The following is a 15070-nucleotide window of genomic DNA, read 5'->3' on the forward strand; positions in this document are numbered from 1 at the left end:
AGTACAGTTTGAACTGATACCGAGGTACTACAGGGTGTATGCCTGTCAGGAGAAAGTAGCTCTTGGTGAACAGCTGCTTTGTGATAACAGTGCTTTTCTTTTATGGGCCATGACAAAATACATAATCTAAACACACAAAAGGTCAAAGAAATCAAGCTCATCAAAAAATACTAACTTCCCTAACAGCTGCAGTCTATGAGCTTGTAGGGGCCATAGTTTAGTGGTACATGTCAAGCCGTTTAAGCCATTTTAGCAAACAATGACAAAAGTCCTTTATTGAAGAAAGTCATTTCCTTAAGCTGACAGTAAAGATCTAACGTATCAGTACACGATGGTCAAAATTTTATGGAATAAAGATAACTGCAGATTTGAGAACAGAATCTCGTCCTTGAAAGCTCTTCATCTTAGAGACTGAAGGAGTCTTTTAAGGGTTAATACCCTTCCACCCCACTTATTTTCCAGGGAAGGAACAACCTACAAAACAAGCACATCCAAACTCCGCATGGAGTTCAAGGACATTTCCCTGTTTGCGCTGTCAATCCCAAATCGTCAAAAGTTGCCTTACAGTTATTTCAGTTAATTGGGTACTGCTCTGCTTTGTTAGCCTGGGAAGTAAACACAGAGCACTGAGCTAAATGTTATTTTAGGCATCAGTTGGCAGCAGCTGCTACCACATGACTGCGTTTTGGGTACCGATGCGGAGCACCTCAGCCGGGCACACGGCGAGGGGGAGAGGGACCAAAGGGAGAGAAGGGCCACGCGCTTCTCACCCCGACCCCCTTCAACCAAACGGAGCAGCGCGTTGTGTTCAGCTCTGCAGAGAGCTGCATCAATTGTCTTTGCCTGGTCAGAGTAACACGGGTCCTTGCAAAGCAGAAATAGGATGGAGTAGACAGCTTTAAAAAGAAAAGTCCCAGCTGTACAGTTATATACACACATGCATGTAAAACAGATGGCTACACCAGCATATCTTGATGTATGTACAGCATAGCAGAGTGAACACTTAATACTACTGAGACACAGAACGCAGTTTCATTAAAAACAGAATGTTCACCAACATTACACACACCAGCAGACCACACAGTGCACATACACACGTACAAGGTGCAAAACTGTTGCTGTGAACACTGACCTTCCTGTGCCACAAAACGCTAACTACCGCAGATTTCAGGACATCACAAGTTTTACTCTTGCCTTCACTGCTCCAATACAAATAAAAAAGTTGCATGATGGAGGGTATCTCAGAACCCTTGCTGCTCTTACAGTTTTTACTTACGCAAAAAAAACCCCACTTTCTCCTTTAACGTGGTTTCCTTTTAATGAGTTTTGGCAGGTAGGTTGGTTTGTTGTGGATTTTTTTTTTCCTAAACCCCACACGCACTTGCCGAGTATCAAAGGTACAAACACATGGCACATCTATCCTGCAACAAAGGACCCTGTCATCAAATCAGTACGTGCACAGTAACATCAGGCTGGAAACGTCCAGTTCTAAAGGCAAGACAGCTACTTCCTTGTCCAGCTTTTCTGCACCATGTATGATAGGAGCTTTTTTTTTTTTCTTTTTTAAAGACATTTTCTGGCAATTATATGTCCAGAAGGAACTTCAGGCAGAGTCACCTCATTACCGGCACTTCCCTGAATTGCATGACCGCATCTCTCCCGAGAAGTTTACAAGCTAGAGTGTTAGGACGTGAAGGGAGGGATGTGTTACAGCTCAGTGGGTATTTCACACAGTTGTACAAAAAGGACGTTCTAGGTAGTTCCTGCAACTTTGATAACCCTAAGCACCTCTTTGAGACATACTCCACATTTCCATGAAGTAGGGCAGAAGAATCAAAAGCTACTGCAGTCTGCCGTATCTGCCATTCCTCAATCCTAAGTGTCCAAGTCTCACACTGAATTTTATTATGAGACACTATTGAGTCTCGCTCCAAGTCAAACAGGCCAAAAGACAATGTTTAAATTGATCTCCAGCAACTCTGGCCATAAATTGCCTTGAGGCAATACAATCAAAAGTACTAGGTTTTTTTTTTTTAAAAAAAAAGGAACACCTCCCACCCTCCTGTCCAAAGCTTTAAAAAACAGGGAAAACAGGGAATCATTTTGCTTTCTTTTCCTTTTTGGGGGGATATTGGGGGAAGTAAGGTGGATGGGAGAAGAAAGGATGTTAGGCAAACCCAGACAATTACTTCAAGATTAGCAAACAAATGTTAAGGCTGAGTAAGTGGCCATAACTTCTCAGTGGGGAACTCCTAAACCCAGCGTCTTGCAAGAATGACCCCACTGTTTAGAAGTCTGTTGCGTATTTAAGGCAAAACAATCGACCACTATGATCAAGATTCAACTAAGTCTCCATCAATTAAATTCCATCAAGAAAATAAAGGTATCTATTCAATATCACTATCTCCCAGCCCTAAAGTAGAAAATAAAGAATTACAATGCTTCTTCCCCAATACCATACCCTAAATAACTGGTTTAGCAAATTTAGCCTCCAGAGTAAAGCAAGTAGGAAGACAGCCCACCTGGCATTCAGACCAGGGCTAGAGACCTCGGCAATGCCCACCACCCAACACGGTGCAACGCCTGCCCCAGGAGAACAGCCCCCCGCTTTCCCTTTTCGGTGCCCGAGACCCTTCCCGGCAGCAAAACCAGCAAGCAGTTCCGAGCATTTCTGGAAACAAGGAAAACTGACACCTGCTTGGGTATTTATGTGGCTGAAAGACTTCATGGCAGTAGTTCACTTTCTACCCGTCTGAAACCGGCAAAACATCACTCCCAGCCCTGGAGTACAGTCTGAACACCAGAACGGGCAGACAGGAGAGCACAGACTGAATGCCACAGAGCGATGTCTGTTTGCAAGCATAACTGCACCACCCCAGCCTTTTATCCACGCTCCTCCAGAGGGAGCGTGACATCTTAAAGAACAGTTGATGTGGCACCATGCTGGCTCCTGACAGAAGCCAGACCTCACAAGGAGCTGTACTGGCAATCAGTCCAGTCTTTTGTTCAGAATTATTTAGCAGACACACGTGAAGAGAGTCCAGAAGTTTCTCCCTTTCGGGGAGAAGGCTCAACCCAGGTACTCGCACAGGGATACCCTGCAAAGAGTCTGCCTTCTTCCAGCGACTATGAGGGTCCTAACTTAAGCTACAGAAGTTAGACGTGTGGTGATGGTGGGTAATTTTAAGAAATGCACAGCATAATTTGAGGCCATCAGCGATGATTCTGTTGCACAGCTTTTAAGTACTGCTGTTCTCTTCACTTTTTCACACCTTCGTTGTGATTAGGAGAGGTAAGGAGAGGAACAAGGCACAGTAAAGGTCAAAAATTAGAAACAATACTTGTAAATATACAATTCTGTTTTTCACCAACTTTACTAGGCTCTCTTCATAAGCTAAGAAGTTCTTTGAAATTATTTGCTTGAGCTTCAAAGACAGAAGTCTGACTTGCCACTGAAAACCAAATGCGTGCATACACAACTGTTTAGATCTACCATTAGCCACCGGTATGTACAGATGCATGGATTTCCTGGAGAAGCAAATGTTAGACAAAAAATAAGAATTACCTGTCATTTAAAACATTCAGTGTTTCTTTGCATTAGTTATATTAGAAGATGTTAAAGTGGACAAGTGGACCTGCCAAATTAATCTTCTCTTTCTCAATGAATCTTCGATGAAGTCCTAATATGAAGACTCTTAAAAATGGTGCCCCCAGACTCTGCATGCATTGAGATTAAAGCATTGGGAAAAAAATTCTTCATGCTACAGATCTGCCAAAGTCAAAAGGGAGCTCTAATATCTTTGGACAGACAACAACAAATCAGAATCCAAACATCAAGCCAAACTTAAGTTCACTGTACAAAATACACCTTTGTTTGCAAATTCCTGGGAGTAACAAAAAAAAAAAGGTTTTGGCATGAAGTTGGTTGGGTTTTTTTAGCTAATAGTGATACATAAATAGGAAAAAACCCCACATGGCTCAGATGACAGATCCACGCAGTTTACAGCAAAATGTTTTGACAAGTAAAATGAAAATAGTTGAAGTGGACTGAAACACGTACAACTGCATATGCAAGCGTTAGTCATAAGAATAGAATGAAGAGTTTGAAAGACAGATACACCATCTGAAGAAGTGGGATATTTCTAAGACAATATTTGGAAAGAGCTATCCCACGAAACTTCTTATATTTCACTAACCAACACAAAAACTTCCAACCAGAGGGCTGTAGGGCTAAAACTACAGTTGCAACAATCATAACAAAGACATGTTATGACCTTTTAATATAAGCAGGCAATTACTTTGTCTATTCTGATGTAAACATTTTAGTATGTATATTAGATTATTGTTTTATCTAAATTTGCTGAAATATGAGCATCTTTTAACTAGAAACGCTAAAGATAATTCTTTTTTTAAAGAGAAAAATGTTGTAATATTACATCTTGAAAATATGTAAGGTTATAGAAACCAGTATCATATTCATAAATTTTCTCTGTGGTAACACGACCTGCAGAAGTAGGTTTTAGATTGTTCCAATAATTCAGCCTGTGCTTTTACTGAGAATCCACAAATCCAAAAAATGAAAAAGAAAATAAAATCAATTAGGGGGAGAAGGAGGCAACATAAGAACATTCTACAGATAGCAACATTGCTGAATAGTTATCTAAAAAACCAAAAAAACACACACAAAAAACCCCACCAAAGAGGATACAGAAGGATACATACTACACATGACATTGAATTTCCTGTAGTTGTCAATGCATTAAACAAAGATTACACACTTAAGTCAAAAAAGCTCTTTCACTTCAGCATTTGATTCCTCCGAGAAGAAGGGAGGGAGAGAAAGGAGGCACGGGGAGAAGAGGAAGTTAAGTGTTAAGTTACAGGTTATGCTGTCCTTTCCCCCTGTGTAATAATTAAATATTAAAGTCACAGTCTAGCAAATGCAAAATTTATTTCAACTGTACATAACAGATGTCCTTTTTATATAAAACAAAACACTTAATTGATATAGGTAACCACAAACAATATGCATACTGTACAGTACAATGCAACATTCAGATATACATCCATTTTGTATTTTCAAAAGGCAGTCACCTACTGAAGATGGCTTCTCCCAGTCACAAATGAAGTGCACAATATATATTATTTTTTCTATGTTTTACGTCACTATATACACATTACTGTGTTTTGGCAAGATTATGCAAAACACCCAATTAATATTGGTTGGTTTCAATTTATGGCAAATAGTAATTCATGGAAACACCGCGTAAGCCATGTGAAGAGGGGCTGACAGTGGCTTGAACCTACCTTCCAATTCAGACTCTCCATCCTTCCAGTGTATTTGTAACTGTACACATATAATTTACAGAATTGCATAAACATAAGGTACTATTATTACTATGACTAAAGTTCCACAAAAATAGAAACACTGAACCTTTGGACTGAATACCACCATTTCCACATTTGCCTTTTTTTTTTTTTTAAAGCATTTTGCATTAATACTCCTGCTCAGTTCACAATAGCTTATGGCCTGTAACACTGAAGACACAGAATGATTTTAAAGGTGCGGTGATGTTAATATGAGGATACAGAATATGAGAGATCCTAATTATGATAACAGTTAATGACTTAAATGCTACAATAATTAATGGTGGTAAACTGTCAAAGCTTTGGTGCATAGAAAGTCAGTAAAATCTTCAGATCTGGGTAACAAAACATTCTGTGTGATAAGGAAAGTTCAAGTGCAACAACCGTATTACAAACTCATAGTTACACTATATAACATAAAACAGACATAAAGGAATTAAATTATTGTTTATCCAATGCAGAAAACATTATTCAACTAGAACACCACAGCTTAAGAAACAAGAAAAAAAACCAATCCATACTTCCATATAAGTAAAAGAAACCAAAAACTGACTGAAAGGAAGAGTGGAGTGAAGCGGGGTTACAAATGTGCTGTGGAATGGTATGGAGCACACGTACTTATTTCTCTAAGCAACACTCCTCCACTTTGAAAAAAGTTCAACATACACAAGTTCCTGGTTGTTATGTTAATATATGATTAGTAGTAAAACGCACGCCTGAAAACCCTCCTCGGTAAGCACTGCTGCTTTTATTAGTCACATTTTTGAATGCCAACAACAGTGAGAGAGGATAAAGGAGGTGATCAAACAAGACCAAATACAAATCTGCAGATGTGAACGGTTTTGGAATAGCTTCTCCACGCGGACCACCTTCTGGAATCATGCACACCTAGCAGTGACTAACTTTCTGATCAGGTAACCTGCGGAAAGGTATTGATTATCTTTTAAACGGCGTGATCAAGTTCCCAGGAGCAGTTAATTGCATCATGATTATTCTGAACTTGTTCGTAGAGTACCACCTGAACACCGGTAACATGCTTACTTGACAAGGGGTAAGGGAATTGCATTTGGGGACCCTGGTGAAAATGAAAACTGTTTCTCTCCTTTCATCATATCCTTTTCCCTAAAGCTAATGAAGGTTTTTGTTTGGATGCCAATTCGGTTATGCACCAGGCAGAACCCACCCACGTCACCCCAGGCGCAGGCTGGAGCCCCTCGGCTGGGCACAGCACGTCACCGTTCTCTGAAAAGCCAACGCGGCTGTAAGTGAAGAGCTGCTGCTGCAAACAAACCTGCTCATGAGACAAGTTACAAGACACAATAAAATTTGTCATGGACATGCTCCAAACAGTACAACCCAAAAGCCAAGCATTCTATTATTCAGAACTGCACACAAGCCAACGTGATCGCAGTTGTACCTAGAGTTTGTGATGCTGAACACTCGAGTCTCCATCAGGGGAACCATTTTCATCCCGTCTTTTCAAGAAGAACGGTCAATTGAGAGTTGACAGCTGTGTATTTTAACAGGCAAGTAAACAGCTAGACCCTGCTTTCTGCCATGCTACTGCATACAGTAAAGTGACAGTATGACCATAGGTACCATGAGATTACCAAAACACTGCACGTAATGAGCATGGGCTGCCGGGTTCTCATGACAACTGCCAGACTGGGGTAGGGGGAGAGCAGTGCGGTCCTTCGTATAAACGTATAAGCAATGAGGAAAAGACAGCAGTATAAAAATGGAATTTTTTTATGGATTAGCAAATGCTCTTCCAAACAAACGGGCCAGATACGTGAACATCTGAATGATTTTACAGCTTTTGTACTGCTTATTTTTAAGCTGCATTTTGCTTACTCTACAAGCTTTGTATTTTGTTAGTGATATGTAGAAAATCCAACCACTACTGCTAAGGTATTTCCGTATCGCTGGCACTCAGCTCACAAACCAGTATGGTTTCAGTACAAAATACAAAAACGTGCTGTATCCTAAAAGAAAAAAAAAAAAAAAAAAAAAGAAGAAAGGACCTGTTGCTACACTGACCAAGTCAAATAGAAAAAAAAAGAGACCATTCAGAGCTACAAAATAACACCTGTCAGTTAAAAAAAACCCTCAAGAAATATCATCCTTAACAGGATTTCCATTTTTTAGAATGACTTATTTGTACATGTATTGAATTGGCAACAGAGCCTTCCACCAGGTATAACTGAAGTTTCAGAAGCTCCCTCAGAAGTTGTTAAAATATCACATTAAAGAGACAAGGAACAGCAAGAAAACATCTAAGAAAAGCAGGCTGTGATACAACAAGCATTTGTTAAGAAAAAGCTCAGAAGTGCATTAGTTCTGGTGAGAGATATATGAGCAACAGCTCTTACGAGATGTAGACCCCATTCTGTAACTATGGGCTGTCCATATACTGTCATAGTCAGAGTCTTCTGAGAGGTCTGAAGGCTCCAAACGAGAAAGACTACTGCGACGACCCAAGGAGTCTAGACTTGATTGGTCATCATCAGCCAAGACGTGATTATGCATCAGGTCAGTGCCTTGCCATGCTAAGGATGTATAGGTGAAATGAAATGGTGGATGTGGATAGGCAGAGGTGGGATGAGGAGGAGAACGTAAGGAATAGCCACAACCAAACACATGAAATAAAAGCAAAAAGGTGATGGGAAGAGAAGGAAAAGAGAAAATATTGTTAAAAAGGCACCAAAGTTGTTTTTCTTTTTTTTTTTTTAAACTTGTTTGGGGTTTAGGTATAAATTACACTCATCATATAATAATGTTTGAACTGTACAATACAATTTTTGAAGTAGGTTTTTTTGGGGTGTTTTTTTTGTTGTTGTTGGTTGGGTTTTTTTTTTGGAAGAGGGAGTCAGGTTCTTTTGAAGCACAGAGTCAGTTCTGCTCTGGGTGGATTGGTTTTTTTTGGGTGTTTTTTTTGTTGTTGGTTGGTTTTTTTTTTGGAAGAGGGAGTCAGGTTCTTTTGAAGCACAGAGTCAGTTCTGCTCTGGGTGGATTTGACTGGGGACAGAGTAATAAATACAGTAAGCCAGCATGATCCAGCACTGATGTAAAAAGCAACAGCCCTTCCCCATCACACATCTGCACCTCCATCCTTTCCCTCCCTTGCAATGACACAGTCATTTGTACAGCTGCTTGGTGAGCCAGGTCAGGGAACAGTTTCAGATGAAAACTAATCCTACAAAAGATTCTTTTTTTTTCAAGCAGTCAATTTCCCCACCAGCTCACAACACAGCCACAGAAGTGCTTGTGTCACCACCGTAAAGAGGAAAATGCAGGGGGAAAAAAGCAAAGGTTCTCATGCAGAGCAGGGCTGCTGACTTCCTACACCAGCAGCAACGCCTTGCACCCACCGAAGGGGACTGTCAAAGTACGGCTTTTCTGTGCCTGTACCCCTTGGTATTTTTGTTTAACCACGTACTAAATTAACTCACAGAAAAAGAGGGCCAAGAGGCTAACAGCAACACAGCCTGGTCCATGCCAGCCCCTCCTACACGTCTCTATCTGAATCTGTCTTCCCAGTTAAATACTTTCAGATGTCCAGGGTAGTTGGACTGGCAATATCCAAGGACTGAAACCATGTAAGTGGCCATGCTATGAGCCACCATACACACGATATTGCAAGATTTTAAGCCTTCATTTGGAACAGAAATGCAAAATAAACTTGGGATATAAGAAGCAGAAACTGAAACTCTCGTCTTTCATTTGCATCTGTCTCTCCAAATTAAATCCCACATCTTCCCCACCCAAACAACTGAAAAAAGTTGCTCTGCTACCTCTAATGTCACTCCCTACCAGTTTGCACTGGTGCCAGAGCTCTGCTGAACTGACGTTGCCAAAAGCAGCACCCCTTGGGCTTTGGATTAGGTGCAGGTAGAACTGCCAAACGAGGGCTGCGAGGGACAGGCAGAATATTAACAGGGATGTAAGAAAGGAGTACGTAGAAGAAGGGCGTCCTTCACGGATGAAAGGCAGCTCTTTCACTCTGCTCTTCTACACTGACTACTGCTCCCATAGAAGCAATTCCAGTGTGACTCGTTTTTTGCCCATTTCCAATTCCAGTCTACAAACGGATCTTCTGAAACCTAAAGTCTTAGATGACAACACTACTCTTTCCAAACAAAGCAGCCGTGTGCTTAATCAATAAAAAAATTGTTTCTTGCCGCAATTAAGAGTAAATAAAAGCTGCTGACTTCTGATGTATGTAATGACACCCACAGCACTATGTATATTTTTAAATATACATAGAAAGAAAAAAATAGGCAAAAAAGCAAAAAAAAATCATATCCATTTTATATCGCACACACACACTATTGTGCAAGTGCAAATGTTTCCCAACCATTTCTTGTCACATTATTCTTGCAAATAATCAACAGATCACAGTCAAGACGTTTAAACAGCAATCATCTCATTTAATTTTGTTTGGAACAACAGTATATCTTCAGAATTTTTAACACATTCATTCTCTTTTATCCAATTAAACACAGTACTGTAATGACTGTAGGGCTACAAAATAGTTAGTATTAATAAAAAAATACGTAACAGTAGCTAATTTTATCACCTTGGAGACTTACTGTTGATCAAGACAGAGAAATTAAAATGCAGGTTTTTGCTGTTACTTCAAAAGTTTCTACTGTCAAACACAAGGGCCATATTCCCATTTTAAATTACACACAAAGTAGCTGCATTTTTTCAAGCTGACAATAGTAAGCGAACATGTATTAGGAAAATCCATGAACTAAGTTTGCAATTGCAATTTGAGATTTCTCAACTGTCAGCATAAAGTGCTTTTGCTTGGAAGAAAAACGGGCACAGAGCACTGTGGTAGCAGTACCAGTGATTAATACCACAAATTTAAACAGCTTTAGTGGACAGAGAGTAAAGTTATAACGTCCACTCTTCTCATTCCTGACAACAGCAAAACCAGCCAAGTACTTCAGGACCATTATACTGTGTTCCAAGGATCCCCAAATTAAATCGGTATTCAACAGTGCAAAAACTGAGCAAATCAGAACAAACGCATCAGCATTTTCTCCTTCCTCGTGTCAATGGAACACATGCTGGTGGACTCCCCTGCTTGCGCAATGTTTTACTTACAATACAGAGGAACTCCACAAGGCAACCTTGATTTGGATTAAATGAAGTAGGACCCCAGAGGCACGTTACAGGTTTTCAATAAGCTAGGTATTGATCTGAGAAACTCAAAATGGCTTTAAGCAACACACAGATCTGAGAACAATTTCTCCTGAAATTATGAGATGGGATTAAAATTCGTAATTAATACTATAAACAACTAGTGGCAATAAAAGAAATTTTTATGGGTCTAGGTTATTTCTCCATAGCAGAAGTATTTGTTGAACAGAACAAGACAAAAATACACTCCTATAAAATTACTATTTCTTCTTCATTCCTCCTCTCTACTTACCAGCATCGAAAAGCATACTGATTAACTGTCATATTCAGTTCAGACACCTCTCATTCATTGGTGAAGGTTTTGTGCAATTTTGAACCATGCCAAGTTTTTTCAGGTTTTTTTTTTAAACACTGAAAGAATTATAGTCTCTAATCACGGTGCTTGGCATCCAATACTTATAAACACTCGGCACTGATATTAAGCCAGAAACAGGTTATTATTTCCTCCAGGTCCAGCTTGCTACTTGCAAAGGCCTGAAAACATACACCTCTCTTTTTTGCAAACTATCTAATTTGTGGTTTAGTTAGCTATTTTGGTACTTTCTAACTTACTTGAATTTAGTGTTTGACGTGTTTTGGCACTTGTGCAATATGCTTCAATGACTTTAAGAATTTGAGCATCTTCTTCTAAAGCAGCTGTACCTAGAATCAAGGGAAAAACAGAATTTTAAACATGGTTAAGTTTCTTAATAACGAAAAGCCTTTGTAAATTGCTACTTCTCAGTTGAGTTCAAAGTTCAGCCTAATCAACCCTTGAAAATTCTCTTAAACATCCCATTTTAAAAAACAAACTTCAATGAGCAAAAGTAACAGTTTAAAAAGACAAAATACTATTTTCACATGCCTGGAAAAAAACCCAAGTGAGAGTAATTACACACACATCCAAGAAATTTTCTGAGCATGTGAAGCTGCACAGAACACGTTTGGAAGTGTCATCACTCTGGTTCTAAATGAACCAACCAGTAAACTGAAAAAAACTGTATACTCCAGTTATTATATACATATTATTTCATTATTTAGTCAAAGAAATCAAAGAACAGAATATTAATTCGCAGAAAAGAAACCTTGAAAACTTTTGGGGTTTGTACATATATCAGATTTGCCCCTTTCAACATCACACTATTGAAAATTAAACTCAGAATTAACAGCATAATAAATAAGATGGTACAATTTCAGTTCAGTGTGCAGAAGGAAAGATGTCACTATCACATAAGGGTAGCTGTGGAAAGTGGAGTAATTAAACTTCTCAGACTTCAAACCAGAAACAGCACTACTGAAAAAAATCTAACTATTTAAGCTTAAGATGGCAACATTTTCTTAAAGGTAGAGCTCCACAGCAGATCTCCTTGGGGAATGCAGTAAAAATGCTGTCAAACTGTTCACTTGCAACAGAGTGAAATTCCAATCAAACTGAAATCTAGAGGTACTTCTACCATAGTTTAGATGGAACCAGGAGTCTATGTGTAGACCAAGATGATCTGGGTTTTTTTAAAAGCATTTTTCCTGTTTTCCTCTTCGAAAAAACTAGGCTGGAAGATTTTCTGCTGCTTGAATCCAAATCGCCTTCAACATCAAAATGTAGTAGAGTGTTCTCTGTCAGCCGAAGCACCCTGTTAGTTTTTGTCATTTATTATCACCAGAACAACGCCACCTGTCCAAACATTTGTCAGGATGAGCTGACAAGCTAACTGTTGAAGAAATTATCTTGACCTGATATAAATTCCTACCATTTAAAAGACACAGGTACTCCAAAGTACAGGTTATTTCTCTTTCAAGGTAGGAAAAATAATTGGATTTCATTGTGGTTAGAAAGCGGCACTGTATTATTACAGTAGCAGGACAAATACTTCACTTCTGAAATGAGTATTGTGAGGGCACTCAGTTGAAATACCTTACTTATTTTGGTTTGTTTGTAGTAATGTCAATTTAACATTGCAGTTCTCAAAACATAGCCCATAAATCCCTGGGATTCCAGAGAAGAGAAGTAATAAAACCCAAACCTATCTATTATTAAGCCTTAAGTTCTATTGAACTTCCTCAGTGGAAAACTTTTACAAGTCCACAAGCTGGAAAAGGTTGAAGGAGCACTAACAAGTCAGAGAAGCTTCCAATTACTGACCCAAGGAGGGGAAGGGTGGCGGAGAGAGATGAATACCAAGAATCAGTAAATATTTCTGTAACACACTGACTTAAAGCCACCAAAAATCCCTTTTATTGAAAGTTATCTCCTACAAACAAAATACTGAAAGGTGTTAATTGCATCAGGAGTAGAACATTGTATTTGCAAGCTATAGACCCCCTCCCTTCCCCCCAAAAAAGAACTCTTATCTTCTCTAAGTGTTTTCCAGTAATTCCTAGATCTGCAAGGTGACAGCTCTACCGCTGTCAGTACAACCACTGAATCCTCCAACATCTGAAATGATGCTGTATTGCAGTACTTCCATTTTTCCTGAACAGACACCTGCCTGTCAGGATAAAACATCCTGAACTAAAACGTCCACTCGCGCATCCATGAACGCAGGATGGTTCCATTCACTACCTTAACCTCTGCCAAACGACATTCCCAGCACACTCAGAAGGATCTCCACCTTAGACAAACCAATAGCGCTCCGAGGCAACGCTTTTTCTCTCCAACCCTACATAAACCAGTGAGAGACAGTGTTCACGATAACACGCTTCAATGCACTGAACGCTCAAGGCACAGTCTCTATCTTAAAAAGCCCATGAGCAAAGGACAGACACAGAGAAGCAAAAATTGCAGTAAAAGAATCTGGCCTTCAGCTTAAATACTCTGTCTTCTATTGCTACCTGGTCTTCAGCTTAAATACCCTGTCTGTTATTGATACAAGTAATTGGATTATTCATTCACACAGATTTCTAAGGAAGACTTAGAGTGACACTGACAACTAAGTGAATATTATGGTTGCTTGATAGCATTAATGTTCCCTCCATCCCAGATTAACCCAACATCCAGATTTTGACCCTTCTGTTTTTCTACACATTCATCAGACTCTCTCAGTTCAGTGTTGTTCTTCAGACTTCAAGCAGTCTAAAGCTCGGCAATTTATTTGGACACAGACTCGAGCAAATGACTATTTCTAGGAGATGAGAGCAGGCTGTTGGATCTTAAGAGTGACCATGGAAGCAACTAGTCTTTGAACCAGCAGCAACACCCAGCTCCCCAACACCCAGCTCCCCAACACCCAGCTCCGCAGAAGCTCCCACCAGGGACAATTTAAGAACACAGCTACTAAGTGTTCTGCAAGAGTGGGACAGTACCTTCAAAATTGCTGTTTCCAGTGTTAAAAGACAGGTTTACCTTACTGAACTTTACAGGGCTCTACAGTCAGGCTCCCCCCTCTCTAGCCAGGAGATAGCAACAGGCCCTTCACAAGCACACATCCACGTAGTCAACAGTAAAGCTCAGGAAAGCAACTAATGCCACCGTGACATAAGCACCTAAGATGACTAAAACAAAGCATCCTCTGGAGACAGCCACCCCCTCTCCCAACAGGGGAGAGGAAACCAGATAACTTGCTTAAGCTGTACATCTAACTTTCACAGAATTTAAACCGATGTTAACTCCATCCTTTGTATTAAGCAGACATTTGTTCAAGTCCCTCTTACTTTTTCTCAGTGCAAACTCTTCATCTGATGGCTTCCGTTCTGGCTTGCGTTTGGGAAGCAGCTTTTTCATGGTTTTAGGGCTTTTACTGAGATCCTGTGTGGAGAAAATAAAAATAAGAAGAGTAGAGCTTCTCTACAATATTTCAAAAGGTTAACTTCTAAGATGCATACATGAGTTGCTAACTAAAAATATTAACAGCACCAAAATTCAGTTTACTGCTATTTTTTGGCATATCCTATTTGCCTGAACTGGCTGATTTCCTCTCTACCCTTCCTCCAACTATACACAAAGTCAGATATTTTATCTGTTCTATTAACAGAGATATACAGAAAAGCTGCTGCAAAAGCATGCAGGCAGTTTGGGAGCTAGAGCGAAGGGAAGAGGCAGGCATACATCAACACAGTTTTTTTCCTAAACTTTTGAAGAGACAACCATTTCACTTGCCTACTTAGAAGCAGGTAAAAAAGGACCTAACAAGGAAGCTTGGCAGGTAGTACGCTCTTCAAAGCCAGAATTTGTAAATGTTTAGGTCTGTTCTTACAAAGCTCTAGAGGAAAAAAAAAAACAAAACAAAACACAACAAAAAACCCCAAACCAAAACAGCAACAAATACAGCATTTCTGCTCAAAATGTGGTCATGCTAATTTACAGGAACAATGCTGGGTTATAGGAACAAAAAGGAATACACTGGTCTACCCCTTACCTTAAGGATACAAGACATTCTCTATAAAAATACAGAACAAGAAAGTAAAAAGGTGAATGAGTAGGACAGACCAAAGACGATGAAGATAGGTTTTGAACATCATTGTATGCTGCACACCGTAAAGATGATTGAACTTATACCACATTGGAGAATTTAGTGCC

The 15070-nt window shown here is 39.6% G+C and overlaps 1 protein-coding gene across 1 annotated transcript in view; it reads right to left on the minus strand.

Annotated features, from left to right (window-relative positions):
* Positions 1-15070, minus strand: part of ARHGEF7 (Rho guanine nucleotide exchange factor (GEF) 7) — a gene marked incomplete at its 5' end in the record, with an annotated part of 58073 nt that overhangs the window by 5314 nt on the left and 37689 nt on the right. Inside the window, 2 exons of the mRNA XM_009704713.1 lie at positions 11131-11220; positions 14206-14299. Of these exons, the coding sequence (XP_009703015.1) occupies positions 11131-11220; positions 14206-14299 (184 nt within the window). The remainder of the gene's footprint in view (positions 1-11130; positions 11221-14205; positions 14300-15070) is intronic.

Source organism: Cariama cristata, unplaced genomic scaffold, assembly GCF_000690535.1.
Source record: "Cariama cristata isolate BGI_N322 unplaced genomic scaffold, ASM69053v1 scaffold5607, whole genome shotgun sequence".
Taxonomy (NCBI): Eukaryota; Metazoa; Chordata; class Aves; order Cariamiformes; family Cariamidae; genus Cariama; species Cariama cristata.